Source organism: Neophocaena asiaeorientalis, unplaced genomic scaffold, assembly GCF_003031525.2.
Source record: "Neophocaena asiaeorientalis asiaeorientalis breed wild unplaced genomic scaffold, Neophocaena_asiaeorientalis_V1.1 scaffold78, whole genome shotgun sequence".
NCBI classification, from domain to species: Eukaryota; Metazoa; Chordata; class Mammalia; order Artiodactyla; family Phocoenidae; genus Neophocaena; species Neophocaena asiaeorientalis.
Genome location: NW_020175018.1, coordinates 18,219,867 through 18,241,266, shown reverse-complemented (window position 1 = coordinate 18,241,266; position 21,400 = coordinate 18,219,867). Strand labels below are relative to the sequence as shown.

General features: G+C 58.1%; 1 protein-coding gene across 1 annotated transcript in view; it reads right to left on the bottom strand.

Annotated features, from left to right (window-relative positions):
* Positions 1-263: 263 nt before the first annotated feature.
* The window catches only part of SARDH (sarcosine dehydrogenase), a 66,818-nt gene continuing 45,681 nt past the window's right edge, over positions 264-21,400 (bottom strand). The window contains exons 18-22 of the mRNA XM_024762361.1: positions 20,595-20,688; positions 7,065-7,227; positions 6,341-6,509; positions 4,030-4,165; positions 264-1,609 (exon numbers count right to left, since the gene is read on the bottom strand). Of these exons, the coding sequence (XP_024618129.1) occupies positions 1,484-1,609; positions 4,030-4,165; positions 6,341-6,509; positions 7,065-7,227; positions 20,595-20,688 (688 nt within the window). The 3' untranslated portion in view covers positions 264-1,483. The remainder of the gene's footprint in view (positions 1,610-4,029; positions 4,166-6,340; positions 6,510-7,064; positions 7,228-20,594; positions 20,689-21,400) is intronic.

Sequence of the window (21,400 nt, the reverse complement as noted above, 5' to 3'; positions counted from 1 at the left end):
CCCGAACAGAGGTCCATGGCCAAACCACAGGGCCCGGGGAAGCAGCCCAGGCATATCTGGGAAGCCAGCTACCCTCCTCTCCTCCGCTGGCCCTACGGGGTCCACTCGGGGTTTCCCAGGCCCGTCCGTGAGCAGGGTGGTGTGGGGGACTGCAGGTGTTCCTTTGCCTGAGGCTTGGGAAAGACAGAGGTCCCCGCCCCCTCAGCTTGCGGTCTGGCGAGGGGGCCAGATTCTCTCTACAAAGGTCACCCGAAACCCAAACGTCTTCCCATGGCCTTAGCTTTATTAGCCTGACCTGTTCCGGCCCCGTCTGCAGTGGGGCTGAGTGGTGTGTGCGCCTCTGAAGGCAGCCTGGGCCCTCCTCCGGCACCGCGTGGCTTCCCGCCTGTGTCTGCGGGAGCCTTGTCTCTCCTGTCCCCTGAGCACCTGCCACGCCTGCTCCCCACGGGGCCGGGCTCGCCGGGGCACAGCCGCGTGGTGCCGCTTTGCGGCGGCTGCCTGGGCCCTGGGCTGGCCCCCATCCCGGCAGGGAGGCAGGGTTCCCCCTGATGCACGGAGGACAGTTCTGGAAGCCCCACGAAGGGAGCAGGGGACTCACCCCCTTTCAAGGGCCTGTGCGAGGCCCATCCCCAGGGGGCCGGAAGAGTGGGAGACCAGGACCAGAGCTCAGTCCTAATCAAAGAGTAAGGACAGGAGAAACCCACCCAGGCAGGAGGAGTCTGCCAGGTTCTCACCCAGCAGCATGCCTTCCTCTCCAGACCTAGAGAGCGAGGGGCTCTCGGGGAAACCAAGCCAGGAGAGGGAGCTTCTGCACAGGGGAGGGAGGGTGCTGATCTGAGACCCCTCCCATCCCTGCTTCTGGCACTGCTTTCAGGGCTGGGAACTCTCAGGAGGCTTTCCCGTGTGAAGAACTGAGAGCTCAAGGCAGGAAGAGCTTGCTGTCTGGATCCACCCGCCACCCTTCCTGGGATCTGGGAACCAGACCATTCTGCTAAGCTTGACCTCAGGGACCAGGCCAGTCTGGCAGGCACGCTCTCTGCCTTCCCTGCTGCGCCTGAGGCAGACAGTACTAATCAATCCCCACACTGTCCCCAGTTCCAGACACACCTTACACCTCTCCGAGGCTGCTCTGGGCAGCCTTCCAGTCAAGGCTAGGAACCCAGGGTAAAGCTCCCTGCCTCCCTGCTTTGACACGGGCCTTATCGAGTGTTTCCTAAGCGCCTTCTCAGAAGCTCTCAAGGGCTACAGGCGTGGTCCCTGAGCCTTAGGGGTTATGGGTGGCTTTTTTAGGGTGTGGGTGGACTTGAGACCACCCTTTGGTCAGTGACCACAGCACGGGCCTTCTGGGTCCTCCTTCCACCCTCTCAGTTTGCATCTGTTTTGGGGGGGATGGTTCGCAGGCCTCGACTGAGGGCAGGGGGAGCCCAAGTTCTGGCCAGGGTCCTCTGGCCTCCGGATCGGCTGAGGCCCCGCCCCCCGCCCCTCAGTAGATCCCTTTCATCCTCTTGTTGTCGGGATCGAAGGGAGACTTGAGGTGAGCCTGGGCCGGATAGGTCACCCCCATCCTCTCCAGGGCGTACTCTCCACTCTTCACAAAGTCCAGCGAGACCTAGTAGCAGAAGAGGAGGGACCTTGGTCACTCGTTACCCAGTGGGTGCTGGGCTCACGCTACCTGCCTCTTGGGACGGGGCCAGCTGTCTCGGCCTCACGCCCCTCCATCGCTGTGCTGAGGGTCCTCCCTGAGCCGAGGAACTGCCCTGAGCAGGTAGATTCCGTGTCCCCGTGCCCCCGAGGTGCACTTGAGCACCTGGGGTCCAGCAGAACCGAGGTCTGGCAGTCAGTGAGATCTCTCCCGCGGGGCAGCACCCCTCCACCCTGAACTGCAGGTCCCTGGGAACCGGAGCACGGCCTGGACACGCAGGGCAGTGGCGGGCGGAGGCCGAGTGGGCTGGCCCAGCACAGGATCCTGTTCTCCTGGTGCAGAGAATACACCCAGGGCCGGGCCTCACGGAGGGGTTCTGCTCGGGTTGTTAAATGACCTCTCTCGGCAGCTCAGGGCTGGACGGAAAAAATACCCCAAACAGACGAGGCTTTTTACGTGACGGCAGTGTTGGAATGAAGCGGCTTCTAGACCAGGCTTCTGAGCCGTGGTGGGCGCTGGCCGGGCTCAAAGCTCCACGCTGGCCCACTGGGCCCAGAGGCAGGAGGCAGAGACCACTGGTGCCTTCAGACGTCTGAAGGACGGGTTTGCCCAGAGCTGGGGCGTAGTCCTTGCTAATAAACAAACACGCCGGAGGCCACCAATTCTGCCCCCAGGTCCAGAGCCTTTCCTTTCAAGGGCAGTTTTCCTATTTTACAAAGGAGTCTTGGTTATCCCGCTGCTGTGCTGGTAAATGTTTAACAGCCAGCTCTCAAGGGAGGGGAAGGGGTTGGGGGATGGGGGAGGCCTGATTGTGGCGTTTGCCCATTTCCATGGTATAAACACACTGGACATCCCTGATGGCGGGGTTGGGAAGAGGTGGACACAGTCGGCTCTCACAAGCCAGCCTGAGCCAGCCTTGGTCCTGCACTGGTCAAACCCGGGTATCCTGGGCCACCTGTCTGGGTAGGTATAAGCGTTCCTTCCATGGTCACGTTAATTAGAAACCCAACCTGACCAAGCAGAAAAAGCAAGAATTATTGTTCTTTGAAAGAAGAGGTGAGTAGGCCTGCACCAACCCCTACCCTTGCATGGGGCAAATGGACACGGGGCTTCAGCTGGGACCCAGGGCTCCATATCTGGGGTGTCAGAGGGTCCTTTGTCACCGCAAAACGTCATCACTAGCCATGGCAACCCCATGGCAATAAGTGGAGCTTATTAAGGCTCCACTTAGAGCAGAGATCTGTAGACAGCCCTGTGAGGCAGGTGGGGATAATCTGTCCCCATTTTACAGATGAGGAAGCCGAGGCTCAGAGAGACGCCCTTGTCCCAGGTCGCCAGGCCAGTCCAGGGCAGAGTGCCAAAGCTACTGAGGCCGAGCCTGTGTCCTGAGCCTCCCAGCCCACTGCGGATGCAGCCTCCTCAGACAGCACCGCAGCCTGGCCCCTTCCTCCTTGGGTCTGCCGTCAGGCCTGGCCCGCCCCTGCACCTCTGCCAGGGCTGGTCTGACTCACTCCTCCTGCCCCCTCCATGCTGCTGCTTCCAAGTGCCTCCCCCAACCTGGAGCCTCAGTGGGGGGAGGTGGGGGGCCGCAGCCCAGAGACTGTTGGGGCAGGGGAGGCCGGAAGGCCCAGCTGGATGGGCATCCCTGCCCCGACGTCAGAGCCTCTTGGGGCCCCTTTCTCCGCCGTCAGGGGGCTGGTGCACGACTCCAGGGAAGCAAGCAGGTGAAGCCATAAAGGTGCCACCGATGATAATGAGCTCCCCCCACCACTCGCGTCACACCACCCAGCCAGCCCGGCCTGAGCTCCACACCCCCCCCAGGGCTCAGAGCCCTGCAGGCCCTCTAAGGGCCCTCGCTCGGCCCTCACTCCCCTGCCAGTGTGGACGGCGGCACCCATGCTCAGCGGGGGATTATTTGGGTTTACAAATGGTTGTTTGGGCAAAATGTTTAGATTTTCTCCACCCAGAACAAGCTGCCCCTCTGTCTCATTGCCAAGTTTCCCAAACGTGCCTGCGCGCGCGTCTGTGTGCGCGTGTGTCAGTACGTGTGCGCACATGTGGGTACACGCGTGTGTACCCTGATGTGTATGCACACGACCGTCTGCACGCACACGGGGTCTCAAGCTCTAGGGAGCAGCGGGCGTTAGCCCGGCCCAGAGCCTCTTCCTGACCGGGAGAAGCTGGGAGCTTCCAAAATCAGATTCTTTCGGAGAGAAAATATGGAAAGAGCTCCGACTCTGCCCAGGGACACAGCCCCGTCAGTCAGTCACCTCACTGTGCTCTGGTCCCCGCACGCCCAGCACACTCAAGGCGGTGGGCAGGGGTGCTGGTGCGGAGCCTGAGAGGACCTGGGGCTCCCGGTGGCAGTGCTGGGGAGTTGGACTCACCGGCCCGCCGCTGGGGTCCCGGATGTAGCCGTAGGCCAGGGTCTTGTCGATGGTGAACCCGAAGTCGGCTCTCCGGACGTGGCCCACCACCTGGCCGTTTCTCCAGATGGCCTCCAGGCCGAACATGGGCACTTTCCTGGAAGAAGCAACAGACGGCTGGGACCCCAGAGCCCCCGGAGGGGAAACTCCTGCGCTTTGCCTGGTCGAGGAGAGAGGGGCCGCGCCCGCCAGACCACGGGCTCCACGCCGCGGGGCTGGTCCGCTACGAGCCCCCGTGCCCAGCGCCCGGCCCCCGGGGACGCCACGGCACAGGCTCCGAGCAAATAAATGAACAGAAAACACCAAAACCAGGATCTGACTTCCGTGTCTCTAGGGACGGGCCCCACAGATTCGGAAGAGGCCCACCTTGACGATTTGAGACTTCTGATCAGTTTAAACCTGTCGTAGACTTGTTTTACTGATGGGTCTCCTCTTTCTACAGCGTGCTGTAGCATCTGTTCAAAGTGCTTTTCTGTATTGCATGTAAGGTACAATGCTCGCTGTGAAAGTTTGGAAAATTCAAAATAGAAAACAAAGATTCAACTCCAGCCACAGAAACGCCAGCACTGGATCGCCTGGTGCAGATCTTGGCAGACGTGCCCCTCTTGTGCATCGCGCCCGCGAGGACTGTGCTGGGCCCTGGGGAGGCAGCGAGCACCGTGTGTCCCCGTGGGTCCCCGGGGCGGGTGCTGAGGACCACGCCCGGAGGCGAGTGGGGCACAGCTGGGCCCAGTTACGGTAACTGGAACTGGGTGAACCCTACACTGAGGAAAAGAGCCTGCACAGGGTCCAGGGTGCCGCCCAGTTCAGAGACCAGGAGGAAAAGGTCTGGGCCCCACGGGTCCAGTGGATGAGGGTGGGACGGAAGGAGGCTTTGTAAGCACATTCTTGTCTCCTTTGGTCTCACCCAGTCCTACCGGGGCGCCACGTCCATGGGAGGGAACAGCCTCAGAGAGGCCACCGGCCTCGCCCAGGGCCCCAGAGCAAATGCAGCGGGAGTTCTCTGTGACTCCCCAGCCGGCGCCCAGGCCGGGTCTCTCCTCAGGCCTGGGACCGGCCAGGCCACGGCACTGGGTGGATTCTGCAGCCCGGCAGGGAACCCCCAAGTTGGGAGAGCCAGGCTGTGGCCGGTGCTGTCTGAAGCTGTGGGCCAGGCGGCAGAAGGCCTCAGCGGACCCCTGCTCTACCTGCACCCCAAACCAGAGCTGAGCTGCTCCCCGGGAGACGGACAAGGAATCAAGTGGAGAGGCGGCCTGACGGGAACCCAGGAAGAAGCCGTAGGACGGTGACGGCCCCCAGCTCTGCTCTCTCTCCGCCCCCCTCCCCTGGGCACTCTCAACACTTGCTTTGAAGGTTCCAAATCTGGGAGAAGTGAAACCCTTGACGGCTGGCTGTCAGCTCCAAATCGACGAAGCCCAGAGACGCCCGCCGCCCTGGAGACGGTTGTTACTCAGACTCCGTGTCACACCATCTATGTCTTCCAGTGTCAGCACCCCGGACCCAGGGACAATGTGGGCTCAGCTCCGAGCACGTAAGGGCGACATGCTCAAAAGCTGCCCCGGGGGAGGTGGGGGAGAAGGGATCAGGCCCCTCCACAGGGCTCTCCTTCCACCTCTGCCTCGTGCCCGGGCGAGAGCCACCCTGTCCCTTGGCCCCCATGGTCTCCATCTGTAAGTGGGGCTGGTGGCCCCAGCCTGGCCCTTCCCTCCACGGTCCCCCTCTCGGGCTGTGGGGAGGCTCTAATGAGGACACAGTGGGACGTGGCAGCACCGTGACGGGCAGCCAGCTCGAGGCCCTTGGTCTGGAGCCTCCCACAGAGCTGGCTTGGGTTGGCAGGGCCTTTCACTTTTAAAATCTGTGTTTGAGGGAATTCCCTGGCGGTCCAGTGGTAAGGACTCTGCACGTTCACTGCCGAGGGCGTGGGTTCAATCCCTGGTTGGGGAACTAAGACACTGCTAGCGCATGGCGTGGCCAAAATAAAATAAAATAAAATCTGCGTCTGATGAGCGCTACCCTCTTTACTCCCTGCTGACCAGCACCGGCCCCGGGCCTGGTTTGCACCCTGCCCGGCCCTGGCGGGATCTGAGTTTGCAGCGTTGGCTTCGGAGTCAGGCCCGGCATGGACCCAGCCTTCTCACCTGTAATGAGGCTGCGGTGGGAGTTCTGGGAGAGGGCACCTGGCCCGTGGGGAGCGTCACACCAGGCGGCTCGAGAGGAGGAACCCCGAAGCCTGCTTGTCACTTCTGGCAGCCCTGGCCCCAGGGGTACTCACTCGTCCACGGTGAAGCCCACCAGGCGCCGGCAGAGGCCCTTGGCCCGCTGCTCCTCCAGGGCCTTGCGCCCCAGGAAGGGGATGGCGGACTTGAGTTTGCAGGTGAAGGCCAAACCCGCTTCCAGGGGGCTGTCATCGGGCCGCAGGTCGGCGTGCCAGTGCCGGTAGCCTGGGTGGAGAGACGACGGGGTCAGCGCCAGCAGAGGCAGACACACGCCCTTCGCAAGACGCACGTGGGCCCCTGCCCCAGCCCACATGCCCACCCTAGAAACTCCGTGACCTGGGCCTCCCGGGGCGGGGGGCATCCTCGATCGCACTAGGTCCCCTGGACGAGCCCCCTTCAGCACTGCGACACCTGTGCCATCAGGCTGGGGGCCCTGGGGAGGGGGCTGTGAAGGGGCAGCACTGAGGGCCCCTTCCCGCTCCCATGTCCTCCAGCTGTCTCCAGGAAACTTGGCGCTACATCCAATCTGTCCCTACCTGGGAGAGCGCCCCGCCCCTCAAGAGTGCTGGTGCCAAGAGGTGCCAGCACCATCCCCGGGCCTGCGTGGAGGACCCGGTTCGTGGACAGCAAAGGGGGCTTGGGGAGACGGCAAAGGTTGGGGGAAGGGGGAGCACAGTGGGGCTGGAAGGATCACGGGGCCAGAGGTGGGGGTAACAGCCTCTCTGCCTCCAGTGAACGTGGCTCAGGCAGCCCACCGTGGTGTCCAAACCCTGCACACACCTTTCTCGATGCTCAGGGAGTCGATGGCCCGGTACCCGGCATTGACGAGGCTGTGCTTGGCCCCTGCTGCCATCACAGCCTGGTACACGGGCAGGCAGGACGACCTCGGGATGTGCAGCTCCCAGCCCAGCTCCCCAACGAAGGACAGCCTCATGGCCCGGACCTGGGGGACAAGTCACAGCTTAGACGTGGGCCAGGGTCAGACGGCTGAGGTCGAGGTCCAGCCACCACTCACTGGTGGACACTTCCTACCGTCACCGTTATTAGCCGGCCCTGGGCCCAGGCCACGGCCTCTGACCCCCTGGGGGGTCCCGAGGAGAGTCCTCAGGGGCACTCTGGAAATGTTTTTTGCTGTTGTTTAATAAGTTTATTGATTGATTGACTGATTTTTGGCTACCTTGGATCTTTGTTGCTGCACACGGGCTTTCTCTTGTTGCAGTGAGCAGGGGCTACTCTTAGTTGCGGTGCGTGGGCTTCTCATTGCGGTGGCTTCTCTTGTTGGGGAGCACAGGCTCTAGGCGCGCGGGCTTCAGTAGTTGTGGCACGTGGGCTCAGTAGTTGTAGCTCGCAGGCTCTAGAGCACAGTCTCAGTAGCTGAGGCGCATGGGCTTAGTTGTCCCGTGGCATGTGGGATCTGCCCGGACCAGGGCTCGAACCCATGTCCCCTGCATTGGCAGGCGGATTCTTAACCACTGCGCCACCAGGGAAGTCCCTGGAAATCTTTAAAAGGAAGGGGTGTCGTCGTTGGGGGTGGGAGAAAGTGGACATGTGGTTCCCGGGCCACAGCTCTTCTCCTAAGTGACTGTAGGGATGCCCTTGGGCCTCTGTAACCAATGACTACAAACCCGGGGACTTAAAACCACAGAAGTGTGCTCTCTCCCAGTTCTGGAGGCCCGAAGCCCAAAAGCAAGGTGTGGGCAGGGCCACGCTCCCTCTGGAGGCCCCAGGCGCTCCTGGCTGCGTCATCCCGACCTCTGGCTCACTCTCCTCTGTGTCTGTGTCTCCTCGTCTCCAGCAGGACACCTGCCGTTGGGATGATCCCCACCCTAAGCCAGGATGGTCTCATCCTGAGATCCTCTGCCTTAATCACAACTGCAGAGACCCTATTTCCAAGGTCCCATTTCCCAGGTCCGGGGTGGGGACATGGACGTCTCTTTTGGGGGCCACCGTTCAATCACCGCAGTGACTCGGGCAAGCCTCTTGGCCTCCCTTTGGCCTCGATTTCCTCGTCTATAAGCGGGCTCAGGGGCCTGGCTTTGTCTGTCTTAGGAAGCCTGACTTTTCCTGCTCGGCTGGTTTGGTGGCTCGTCGCTTACACATCCAGCACCTGGCGGCCGCCTCCAGCCTTCGGGCAAATACTTGAACCCTCAGTGTCCCCATGTGCAAGGCCCAAGCGTGGGACTGTCCAGCTCACAAAAGGGACAGGGAGGGTGCAGCACGTCACAGAGCTCATGGAGACGGAGGACCTGATCCCATTACTGCTCTGAGCCCCAAGGGCTGCCCGGTGCAGCTCCTGCCAGGATAATATCTGAGCAGAAGGAGAGCGGGGGCCACTCTGCCGACCACGGAACCAGCGCCTTATAAATCTGACACTTCAATCACACCGCCACCGAGGGGCTGGATTCGGGAAGCTTCTGAAACAGCACAAATTTGCCCTGAGTTGCCATTTGTCCGGGCCTCTCAAAAAACTCACAATTGACACAGAAAATGTACTGTTGACATTTCACTGCTCCCCTGCCTTGTCAACGGGCTTCTAATTTTAGACAGCCCACGGAGGAGCTCAGGGCTCAAAGCCAATCTCATTTTGAACAGGAAAAAATCATTTTTAAAGCTCACCCATTCACGGCCCCAGGATCGCCGGTCTTATCAGACATACAGCCCCCCAGTTAAGTCAGGCTTTTGAACGAATTCACGGGTGGGATGGAGCTACCCCCAGCCTCTTCCCCAGCTCCCAGGAGCCCGGCGAGGCCAGGAAGCTGGCTGGTCTCCATCATACCCCAGCACACAGACGGGCTGAATTAATACTTCCTGAGTGAAGGGGGAAAACAGGCACAGATGGACAGACCTCTGCTTTCTGGCAAAGTGAGGGGAAGGGTTTGGGGATTCCTAGGTGACTTTCTAAGTTGCCAGCATCATTGGTTCTTGAGACATCTGGTGTTTTTATCTCCACTGAAACAGTGGAGTTGGGGGAGGTCTCATTTCTTCTGAGAGAGGACACGTACTGAAGGGAAGGGCCGAAAATAAGGACATCTGGACCATGGGCTCAGGGTCAGGCAGACCCACGGGCTGGCCTCTCCCAGCCTCAGTGCCCCCGTCTGATAAATGGGGTGAGCATCAAGTTCATGGGAAGCTGGTGCCTGGTACACAGTCATCTGATGGTCAGCGTGGGCTTGGATGGACTTTAGAAAGCAAGCCCCAAACTGAGGCAAACTCCCCTTCAAAACAGCCCTACACTGCTCTGGGAACCATGGGCAGTGGACGGGGCCACAGAAATGTGGAAGGCCATCACGAAGGGCCTTAAAGCAGGTTTTGTTTAAACCCTTTTCAGACCCCAAAGACTCCCCCGATACTGTTAGAACCGACAAACCAAGTCAGCAAGGTTGCAGGATATAAAATCAACATGCAGAACTGGCTGCCTTTCTATACCCTAACAATGGACGATCTAAACAGGGAATTAGGAAACTATCTGTTTACAATCACATCAAAAAAAAATAAAATCCCTAGGAAGAAACCTAACTGCGGTGGTGAAAGACTTGCACGCTGAGAACTATAAAACATTGCCTAAAGAAATGAAAGTTCTTTCATTACACAAATAAATGGAAAGACATCTCATGTCCTCAAGATATCAATGCTACCCAAACGATCTACAGATTCAATACAATCTCTATCAAAATCCCAGTGGCATTTTTTTGCAGAAATAGAAAAATTCACCCTAACAGTCATATGGGTGACCTCAAATAGCCAAACAATCTTGGAAAAGAACAAGGCTGAAGGACTCACTTCCTGATTTCAAAAGTTATTACAAAGCTACCACATCAAAACAGCGTGGTACAGCATAAAATCAGACAAACAAATCAACGGAGTAGAAAAGACAGCCCAGAAATAAACCCTCATGTAAATGCCCAGTGACCCTGAACAAGGGATCCAAGACTGTTCCGTGGGGAAAGGACAGTCTCTTCAACAAATAGTGATGGAAAAACTGAACCTTATCTTACACCATATATAAACATTAACTCAAACTGGATTAAAGACCTAAACGTGAGGCCTCTGACTGTAAAACCCCTAGAAGAAGACATAGAGGAAAACTTCGTGACACTGGACTTGGAGGTGATTTCTCAAATATGATACCAAAAGCACAGGCAACAAAAAGCAAAAATAATTAAATGGGACTCCAACAAATGTAAAATTTTCTGTGCATCAAAGGACACAACCAACAGTGAGAAGGCAACCTACAGAATGGGAGAAAACATTTACAAATCATGTATCCGATAAAGGGTTACTATCCAGACTATATAAAGAGCTCCTACAACTCAACGAAAACAAAACAACCTGATTAAGAAACGAATTAAGAACGTGAATAGACATTTCACAAAGATGATATACAAACGGCCAACAAGCATGTGAAAAGATGGGCAGTATCACTAAACATTAGGGAAATGTAAATGAAAACCACAATGAAATTCGATTTCAGACCCATTAGCACGGCTCCTATTTAAAAGAAAACACAGAAAATAATCAGTGTTGGCGAGAATGTGAAGGGATTGGAGCCCTTGGGCACAGTTGGGGGGAATGTAAAATAGTGTAACTGTTAGGAAAAACAGTATGGTGGTTCCTCAAAAAATTAAAAATAGAACTACCATATGTCCAGCAATCCCACTTCTGGGTACATATGCAAAAGAACTGAGGGGTAGAGAAGGAGCTGGTCTGGTCCTGTGCGTCCCGGGCAACAAGCATCCTATTATCATCAGACAAACGTAGCTCTGCAAATAAACGCTGGAACAGGACCTTGTGTGAGGCCCTGCTGGGAGCAATGCCCTTTTCTGCTTGGCCCAGCTGGGGTGACCACTCAGGAGTCAACAGGGCTTGGCCAGTGCCCATCTTTGCAGTGGCCAGTGTGCTTCTGGCCGGCTGGCCCACAGAGGAAGGAATTGCTTCTAAAGCCAGCAAGAGCCACCTGCCAGCTGGGCCCCCTGGGAGGCTCAGACTCCTGGGCTGGGGAACGGAGACCCTAGAGGACCCCTGAGTGAGAAGAGATCCTGCTGGGGTGGGGAGGCAGACCCGCCAAGCCCCAAACACCTGGGTGAACGTCATTACTTCTATGCAGTGCTTCTTCATTCCAAATTGGCTCAAGGACCCTCTCCTTTTGGAAGGTTCTGGGTTTCAGACCCCTCCACCAGGACATGTGGGGCCCTGTAGAAAGTTCTGCGGGATGCTACGGGTCCCCAAGGGTGAGAGGATTCTCCGCTCTGTCCATCACGTGTTTCATTCAGGCCACTAGGGTGGCAATGAGATGGTCAGCAGGGTGTGGTGTGGGGGAGTTCTCCTATCCTGAGACCGAGCAGTGTCCCCGTCAGCCTGGGCTGCAGCAGGCTTAAGGCTTATCCGCCCCGTAAGGACAAGGCTGGAATCCGGAACACGAGTCACGAGATGCCTCTGAGCCCCAACCCGGGGCTCTGCACACAGTGCGTGGTCAGTAATGTCTGTGGTCCCACACGGGGTCGCCTGCCCCAGACACAGATGGCCAGCCCAGCAAGACGAAGCTCCTAGCTACCCATTCCACAAACACCTGTGCTCAAACATCCCATAGGGCCCCGGCACGCCCGCCTCCAGGCTCTGGACCCTCCACAGTACTCAAGATGCTGCCTGGTCCTCCCGGCACCCACACCTGACGCAGCGCAGGTGAGGGCCAGCCACCCACCAGCGCAGGCACCACAGTGGCTGAGAGCGTGGGCTTGGGTGCCACATAGCTACTAGGTTTAAGTATGAGTCACAACCGTTGCATCCCTGGCGACTGACATCCCTGAGTCTGCTTCTGCAAATCCTGGCTGATAACAGAGCTCATAGGGCCCATGGGAGCAGTCAACAAAACTGTCACTATAGAGCCCCAGGCAGGAGGCTGGCTACTCGGAGAGGTGGGTGCCGCTGGAGCGCCCATTTTACAGATAAGGAAACTGGGGCTCAGGGACGTCAAGCTACTTGCCCAAGGCCCAGTGATGTCCTAGAAAATGTTCAACAATCAACTCTTGGGGGGCAGGGGGATGTTCTGTAGCGTTTACCACTTTCTGTGGTATAAATACTCCTGCTAGAGCTGATTTCAAGCTAACAATGGTTTAACCACCCCTTGCTACTTTTCCTACAGATTTAACCCTCAGCTCTCACGAGCTGGTTCGAGCACTTCCCAAGACGCTCGGAGGGACTCACAGCTAGTAAGTCAGAGCAAGGAGTCAACACCATAAGATCCTCCCTCCCTGCCCTCGACTGACTCACTGGAATATTTTTGTGGGGAGGGAATATGTTCAGGTTTCAGTAAAATGGATTTGGGGGCTTGGTTCCATGTTTGGTGCAGCAGTGAACTTCCTGCCAGCTCTCCGTGGGGAGGACTGAAATCAGGGTAGCGCTAGGTACCCACCCCAGCTCAGATCAAAGGCCACACGACTGCCCCAGGCAGGAGAGCACATGTCACTCCTGTGCGATGTTTGGCCACGGGCAGCGTCAGAACAAGCCTGGAGTAGCCTTTCCGGGCAGACACCGCAGGAAGGCTTGAGCAGATGTGCCCACAGACACGGGCCCAAGCTCTCTCAAATCACATTAGCTCGTGGTGATTTTACCTGTTTCCGGGGAGTCTGGGTGTGTACCAGCACCCCTGACTCACCGGGCACATCGTCCAAACTCAGTCACCCCTTAAATAAGTGAGGGTCTCAGGGGCTCCTGAGGCAGGGTATAGGCAGGGATCAGAGTATGTGCAGCCCCTTGCAGGGGCCTAGAGCCCTGAATCCACAGGAGAGGGAAGAAGCCAGTTGGCAGTAGGTTTAAAGGATCTTCATTTTTCAAATCCTCTGGACATCCCAAGACACCCTTGATTCCAAAAACATCCTGCAGTGGGGGTGTGCAATCTCTCCTAGGAGTCTGGACCAGAGGGCTAGTTTACGGTGGTGCGGGTAGTCCTGGTGAAGGTGGTCTGGTGACGGTGGAGGTGAAGGTAATGGTGGTAGTAAAGCTAGTGGTAATGGTAGTGGTTGGTGGGGATGATGTTTGTGGTAGCAAGGTTGATGGCAGTATGGTGGTGGTGGAAGCGGTGGTGGTGGCAGTGATGATGGTGGTGGTGATGGTGGTGATAGTGGTAATGGTGGTGGTGGTGGTGGTGGTGATGGTGGTGGTGGTGGTGGTGGTGATGGTGGTGATAGTGGTAATGGTGGTGGTGGTGGTGGTGGTGATGGTGGTGGTGGTGGTGGTGGTGATGGTGGTGATAGTGGTAAGTGGTGGTGGTGGTGGTGATGGTGGTGGTGGTGGTGGTGGTGGTGGTGATGGTGGTGGTGGTGGTGATGGTGGTGGTGGTGGTGATGGTGGTGGTGATGGTGACAGTGGTGGTGATGGTGGTGGTGATGGTGACGGTGGTGGTGGTGGTGATGGTGATGATGGTGATGGTGGTGGTGATGGTGGTGGTGATGGTGACAGTGGTGGTGATGGTGGTGGTGATGGTGACAGTGGTGGTGATGGTGGTGGTGATGGTGACAGTGGTGGTGATGGTGGTGGTGATGGTGACAGTGGTGGTGATGGTGGTGGTGATGGTGACAGTGGTGGTGATGGTGGTGGTGATGGTGACAGTGGTGGTGATGGTGGTGGTGATGGTGACAGTGGTGGTGATGGTGGTGGTGATGGTGACAGTGGTGGTGATGGTGGTGGTGATGGTGACAGTGGTGGTGATGGTGGTGGTGATGGTGACAGTGGTGGTGATGGTGGTGGTGATGGTGACAGTGGTGGTGATGGTGGTGGTGATGGTGACAGTGGTGGTGATGGTGGTGGTGATGGTGACAGTGGTGGTGATGGTGGTGGTGATGGTGACAGTGGTGGTGATGGTGGTGGTGATGGTGACAGTGGTGGTGATGGTGGTGGTGATGGTGACAGTGGTGGTGATGGTGGTGGTGATGGTGACAGTGGTGGTGATGGTGGTGGTGATGGTGACAGTGGTGGTGATGGTGGTGGTGATGGTGACAGTGGTGGTGATGGTGGTGGTGATGGTGACAGTGGTGGTGATGGTGGTGGTGATGGTGACAGTGGTGGTGATGGTGGTGGTGATGGTGACAGTGGTGGTGATGGTGGTGGTGATGGTGACAGTGGTGGTGATGGTGGTGGTGATGGTGACAGTGGTGGTGATGGTGGTGGTGATGGTGACAGTGGTGGTGATGGTGGTGGTGATGGTGACAGTGGTGGTGATGGTGGTGGTGATGGTGACAGTGGTGGTGATGGTGGTGGTGATGGTGACAGTGGTGGTGATGGTGGTGGTGATGGTGACAGTGGTGGTGATGGTGGTGGTGATGGTGACAGTGGTGGTGATGGTGGTGGTGATGGTGACAGTGGTGGTGATGGTGGTGGTGATGGTGACAGTGGTGGTGATGGTGGTGGTGATGGTGACAGTGGTGGTGATGGTGGTGGTGATGGTGACAGTGGTGGTGATGGTGGTGGTGATGGTGACAGTGGTGGTGATGGTGGTGGTGATGGTGACAGTGGTGGTGATGGTGGTGGTGATGGTGACAGTGGTGGTGATGGTGGTGGTGATGGTGACAGTGGTGGTGATGGTGGTGGTGATGGTGACAGTGGTGGTGATGGTGGTGGTGATGGTGACAGTGGTGGTGATGGTGGTGGTGATGGTGACAGTGGTGGTGATGGTGGTGGTGATGGTGACAGTGGTGGTGATGGTGGTGGTGATGGTGACAGTGGTGGTGATGGTGGTGGTGATGGTGACAGTGGTGGTGATGGTGGTGGTGATGGTGACAGTGGTGGTGATGGTGGTGGTGATGGTGACAGTGGTGGTGATGGTGGTGGTGATGGTGACAGTGGTGGTGATGGTGGTGGTGATGGTGACAGTGGTGGTGATGGTGGTGGTGATGGTGACAGTGGTGGTGATGGTGGTGGTGATGGTGACAGTGGTGGTGATGGTGGTGGTGATGGTGACAGTGGTGGTGATGGTGGTGGTGATGGTGACAGTGGTGGTGATGGTGGTGGTGATGGTGACAGTGGTGGTGATGGTGGTGGTGATGGTGACAGTGGTGGTGATGGTGGTGGTGATGGTGACAGTGGTGGTGATGGTGGTGGTGATGGTGACAGTGGTGGTGATGGTGGTGGTGATGGTGACAGTGGTGGTGATGGTGGTGGTGATGGTGATGATGGTGATGGTGGTGGTGATGGTGGTGATGGTGATGGTGGTGGTGATGGTGACGGTGGTGCTGGTGGTGGTGGTGGTGATGGTGACGGTGGTGATGGTGGTGGTGATGGTGATGGGGGGGATGGTGATTGGAAACCAATTTTCAAAGATTCAGAATAAGTAAAAGGTGCGATGCTCAAACCACACTTCACAAACTTGGCCGTCTCAGAGGATCAAAAAAAGAGCCACAGATTCAAAGCAGGTGGTAAACGCTATGGCCCACCCCCAGAAAGGCCCCGTCTGCACCTACAGACAATGGCAGGGGCCGCACGATCAGAACACCCTTGCAGAGAAAGGACGGGGTCCTGCCCTGGAGGAGCGTCCAGAATCTCTGAACTCCTGGGAGTCCCTCTAAGCCACCCAACCTCATTTCAGCCACACCTTGTCCTTATACTTTCATGGCAAGAAGCTGTCACTGCCCCCCACGGGACACCCCTGAATAGCGGCCTTGGCCACCATGTCTCTCAGCTACACACCACCCCCGGCTCTCTAGGACAGAGGTGAATTTGCACAAGTTGTGCAAAGCGACTTTTTAGGCGACGGCTAAAAAACCCAGTTGGCAAACACAGGCTCTGTGAAGGTATGGGCATCCCGCCTCTGTCCGTACAACGCGTGGGGGTGGGAGAATGTTCCATCCCAGACTAATTGAATCTGAATGGTGCCACAGCAAGGACACACACGGTCAGGAAAAGAAATTCAATTTCCTTTTGACCTGCGATTAATTTTCAGGAAAAAATCGCTTTATCACCTTGTCTAAAGATGAGCTTCTAGCCCAGCACCTTATGCTTTCAGAAGGGGTCCCCGTCCTTGGTTGAGTCAGGGAGACACCGCGCCTCCCCTGGGAACCAGGCCAGGAGCAGGCTTTCACTGGGAACCTCGCTGGCCTTGAGGACATCCGGTCAGCTGGCTGCCAAGTGGACAACTCCCACCCTCTGTTCTTCCTCTAGGAATGCAAGGATCTTGCAAGCCTGGGGCTGGTCCAGGCATCGCAGAATTCTTGCAAAACAACAGCACTGCTCGGCTGGAGGCACTGCTCAGCCACGGCCGCCCACTCATGCGTTAGCCGTGAGCGTGGGTCACTGTGGGCGGCGGCGGGGTCCTGCTCACCCACCCTCGGGCAGGATCTGTGGTTCTGGGCTCTGACCCTCATCATTCCGCGTATCCCTCGTGACCCGGAGGCCTTCCCGATGACTCAGACACACATATTCCTCTCCTGCATCTGGTTGGCTGGCATCCAGTTATCTCCCATAAAGACTTGGCCCCGAGCTCTGGGCCCAGCATCGCAGCACTGATGGAACTGGTGTCAACACATGATCATATTATTTAGGAGAATATGAAACTCCCCCTGGATCCAGAGAGCATGCGGGATATCTGGACAGACTTACAGGACGGGCCAGAAAAGATTTTGGTCATTGTCTAAACTTTGTGCTACAGATGGGGAAACTGAGACCCAGAGAGGTGGTCCCACAGAGGCCGGGGCAGGACCAGAAGCCAGGCCTGCTGGCCCCCAGCTCTGCTGGGCGCTGAGGTGATGGCGCTCCCGGACCCCCGGATCCCGGGCTGACCCGGTTCCCGCCTCCCCGCCTGCCTGTGAGGCCACGTCGGGTGGGGGCCAGGGCGGTGGCCAGCGCAGGTCCCATGGCCCAAGTCCTGCTGTCAGCTGACTTCCCCATCCCTCTCGCCGGCCAGTGGATGGGAAGGCCTTTGTGCCCCTGGCCTGGACCGTCTGGGAACTTGTGGCTTGGGTCACCGTGAGGTCAGCAAAAACGGTAACACTGACACGAAGGAGCCACAGCCTAGCCTTTGGGGCCCTCAGGAGAAGGCGCGGTCGCCAAGGCAGGACTGGATTCCCCCCGCGAACGTCTTTCTGGGACCCTTTTCACCCCCACGTCAGCTGCTGAGCAGTGGTGGCTCCTCTCACCACCCAGGCCCTCGCTCCAACGCAGGCTGGGCTAGGGCTGCAGCGTCCTTCCCGTCCCCCAACCTCAACTAGGCTGTGAGCCTGCGGAGGGCCAGGCCCGTGTCTTCCAGCCCAGGGCCCTGACCTGGCAGGCTCCTAGCCAACACGTCCAGAATTAATTCTAGGGAGAGCGTTGGGGAGCTTGGCACTGGGATAGAACCTTCAGTTTAGAAGGGATGCTAGAACTCAGCTGGGCGTCCAGATTGGCCGTGTATGAGCCGATGGGCCAAATGCCTCAGGTAGCGACTGGCCTTGGAAAGCTCTGTGCTTCTCCCTGCCCCTGCCCCAAAGGCCTAGGGGACAGAAAATACCAAATGACTGGTGAACGGCCAGGAAGGCTGGGACCATGTCCCTGGGACGCCTCTGTCTCTGGGTTCTGGTTCTGAGGAACGTGTCATAGGTCAATAATCAGAGTCATAAAAGGCCCACCAGGGGCAAGGCAAGCCCATCACGGGGTTATTCCAAGGAGAAAAAGCAGCCCAACCACATGTCCTGCTCAGCGGAGAGGACGACCCGACGTTCAGAGTGGTTCTCAGGCAGTATTTCAAGGAACAGGAAAACTATCACAGCAACTTAGTAAGAGAACAAAGCCGAACGTGCAAACTATGTACATGGGACGATCTTGCTTCTGTTTTAAAATTTACAGGCAGAGATTAGGGAGAGAAGATGGAAGGAAGTACACTGTCAACCTTAGCTTTCTCTCTGGTGGAATTAGAGGGGTTTTTGTTTGCTCTTATCTTACTAATATTCCCTATTTATAGTGAAACACCCCATCAACTCTTCAGCCAGACTCTGTGGCAGGTGAGAGAGGGAGGTCTCAGAGAGGTCAAGGGTCACGCCCAAAGGGGTCATGTCAGCGGTGAGGTCGGCACCCAGGCCCTGCACACTGTGTACTGTGGTTGGAAACAGAGAAACGAGCGGTAAGGCGCTTTTGACTAAACCAGTAAAGCCGGTTCCAGAGGAGGCGGTGGAGAGAAGCAGCCTGTGCATGTCCTGCACCCCATGTATCCCACCCCGTGGCCCCCGACCTGTGCCTGTTACCCCACGCAGGAGTTCATCCTAGAGTCTGACCTCTGCTTCCACCGGCCAGAGCCCTGGCCCAGCCCGGCTCCTGGAGGCCAAGGTGCAGCCAGACGGCCGTGGGCCAGGCCTGGGGCGGCAGCCAGGGCCGGGAAGGGCCAGCCCCCATTGCAGCCCATTGTCCAAGACTAAGGCCCAGGTGCGTCGCTGGAGCGACCCTTGGCTGGCAGGGGAAGCGCTCCCACCAGGTCTTCTCCCACACAAACCCCGGAACCACACACAGGCTGAGCCAACGCCAAGCTCCCAGCTCCCCCTCCCACTTCACAAGTCAGAACGCCGCCCCAGACAGGGCTGGGCGCTGCACGGACCCCACGGGGGCCGGGAGGGCCAGAGCTGCAGTCGGGGCAGGCCAGACGCCACTGTGGCCTGGGGTGGAGCTGTGCCATTCTCTCAAAACGCACGCCCTCTCTGGTCCCGGCAGGCAGCTTTGTACCAAGCAGGCAGGAAGCAAGCTAGACAGAGACATCCCTAGTTTCCTGCCCCCCAGCACAGCCTCCAGAGAGGGAAGGCAGAGCAGAGCCGGGCCAGCGCTCCTCGGCTCTGCAGAGCTGCTTTTATCTAGTTTCTCCTGGCAGCCTCCTTTCTGATGTCATTGAAACATTGTTTACTTGCTAACGGGACCCAGATTCCTCCGACCTCCAGCCCCTCTGCAGGCCAGGATCACAAACATCCCTTAGCACTTTCCCCCCCAAACCCCCCAGATGAACATGAAGGAAGTAGAAGAGGGGGAAGTGCCCCCGAATCCGGCTGTCTGTCCACCCACCCCCTCCTTAAGGCCACCTCCGTGTTACTGACATATTCATGTGCTTTTTATGTTTCATTAGCTGGAGGCCGGCCTGGGCAGTCCATCCAACTTCTCTGAGCTCAATTCAGGGAAACAATCGTCCTGGGGGTAACATTTCCTACGTCGGGAGCTGCTGTAAGACCTCGTTCAACGCACCTGGCTGTGACTGCACACCTGCTAACGGGGCAATCACAGAGCAGCACCTCCTCCCCTGCCCCACCCCCTCTTCCCCTGCCATGGCAGTTCTGCCTCTGGGGACGCGTGGCCATGTCTGGACACATTTTTGGTTGTCACATCTGGGGGTGCTCCTGGCATCAAGTGGGTGAAGGCCAGGGACGCTGCTCCACACACTGCAATGCCCGGGATGCGCCCCCTGCCCCGCCAGAATATCTGTTCCAAAACGTCATCGACAGTGCTGAGGCTGAGAAGCCCATGCTAGAACCTTCCACGCTGTCGTGAGTATTAAGTACTCGTGAGTCACGTGCTTTGTGCCTGGCGCCTCGCGAGCCCTCGGCTGACAGCGGCTGAGGTCACCTTGATCGCCTTCTCCTCACCTCGCCCTCGGGAAGTCAGGGTGGAGAACACGACGCTCATTTTCCAAAAAGGACACCACGGCCCAGGAGTAGGGCCTGACCAGAGCTGGACCCGGGACCCCGGCCCCAGGGTCTCTGAGGACATTGAGTCCGCCGTGGCCCTGATGCTGTCCACGGTCTCAGAAGCTTCCGGTCCTGGGACCCGGCCTTCCGGAGCTGGGGGACGGGCAGGGGCTGCTCCCCGGGACCTGGCGGTGCACCCCGAGCAGCCCCTCCCCTCTCCCGCAATGCGGGGGGCTGGGAAGGGGAAACACTCCAGAGGACAGGCCGCCTCCTCAGGACACGCAGACCTCCGGAGCAGCGTAATTGCTTGGCTGTCCCCAGCGCTGTCATCTCCAGGGAGGCGCAGGAAATGCCCTGATCTGGGAGGGCGTGCCCTTGCCTCTGAGGAGGGGACACTGGGGGCGGCTTCGCAGGTGGCAAGTCCCTGGCAGAAACTTGGGACTGCGCCCCTCAGCACGCGCCAGACACTGGGTGGGGCACAGGTGATACCTGACTTTGACCCCCGTCCCTCGTTTGAGGCCCTAACAGCCTGTGGGCAGGACATGTGGTCTCCACTTCACAGTAGGGAACCAGGGTCCAGGGAGGTCCACAGACGTGCCCAAGGGCACACGACTCCCAAGCCCCCGGTTTGTTCCCTTGCAGCTGCTGCCCCCTATAGCCTAGGGGACAGCGGCCAGGTGGTACCTACCAGGTGCCCGGCGGCTCTCACCAGCTTGTGAGTGAACAGCGGGAAGGCCTCATTGCTCAGGTCTGCATCGAGCACTTCCTGGAGAATGGCCCGGCTGTGAGCGAGAGCAAGGTTGGTCAGTCAGTCGGTCAACAAACACCTGCCCAGCCCTCCTGGGTGCGTGGCCCGGGCTGGAGACGCACTGGGGACACAGCAGTGAGGAGGACGGGGCCCTGTCCTCACGGGGTAGACCACCAACGAACATGCTATTAATAAAACACACCAAGAGGGAGACGCACCCCAAATCCAGTCAGATAAGAAAGGCACCTTCATCAGAGCAGTGACAGGAACAACCAAGCCCTGGGCAGAGACAGGACTCAGAGATGGGCGCTCACAAGCTCTCCTTTCTCAGATGGGGGAACCAAGGCCTGGGGCAGTTATCTAGCCAGCTTATGCCCTTCATATCCACAGGCCCCCGAGGGCATGGCTCGCCCTCCTCAGCTTCCCTGCCCTGCCGGCCCGGCAGTCTGGCTCTCATGCTGGATGGGTTACCTGAGACCTCTTGGTGTCCGTGGAAACCTTCAGTTCCTGGGCACTGTGCCCCTTGCCTCCCTCCAGGACTTAGTTGACTCTTGCTCCCCTGCATGTTTCCACCGGGTGCCCCGGCCCCAGTTTAAATTTTTGTTATCCTTTAGGTTTGGTGCATCCGTCACCTCCTACAAGAAGGCCTCCCTGATTCCCTGAGTCTGGGTCAGGTTCCCGCCCCCACCCCCCACCCCACACTGCCCCCGGTCTGAGCTCACAGCCCTGCTCTGTCTCCTGCCCGG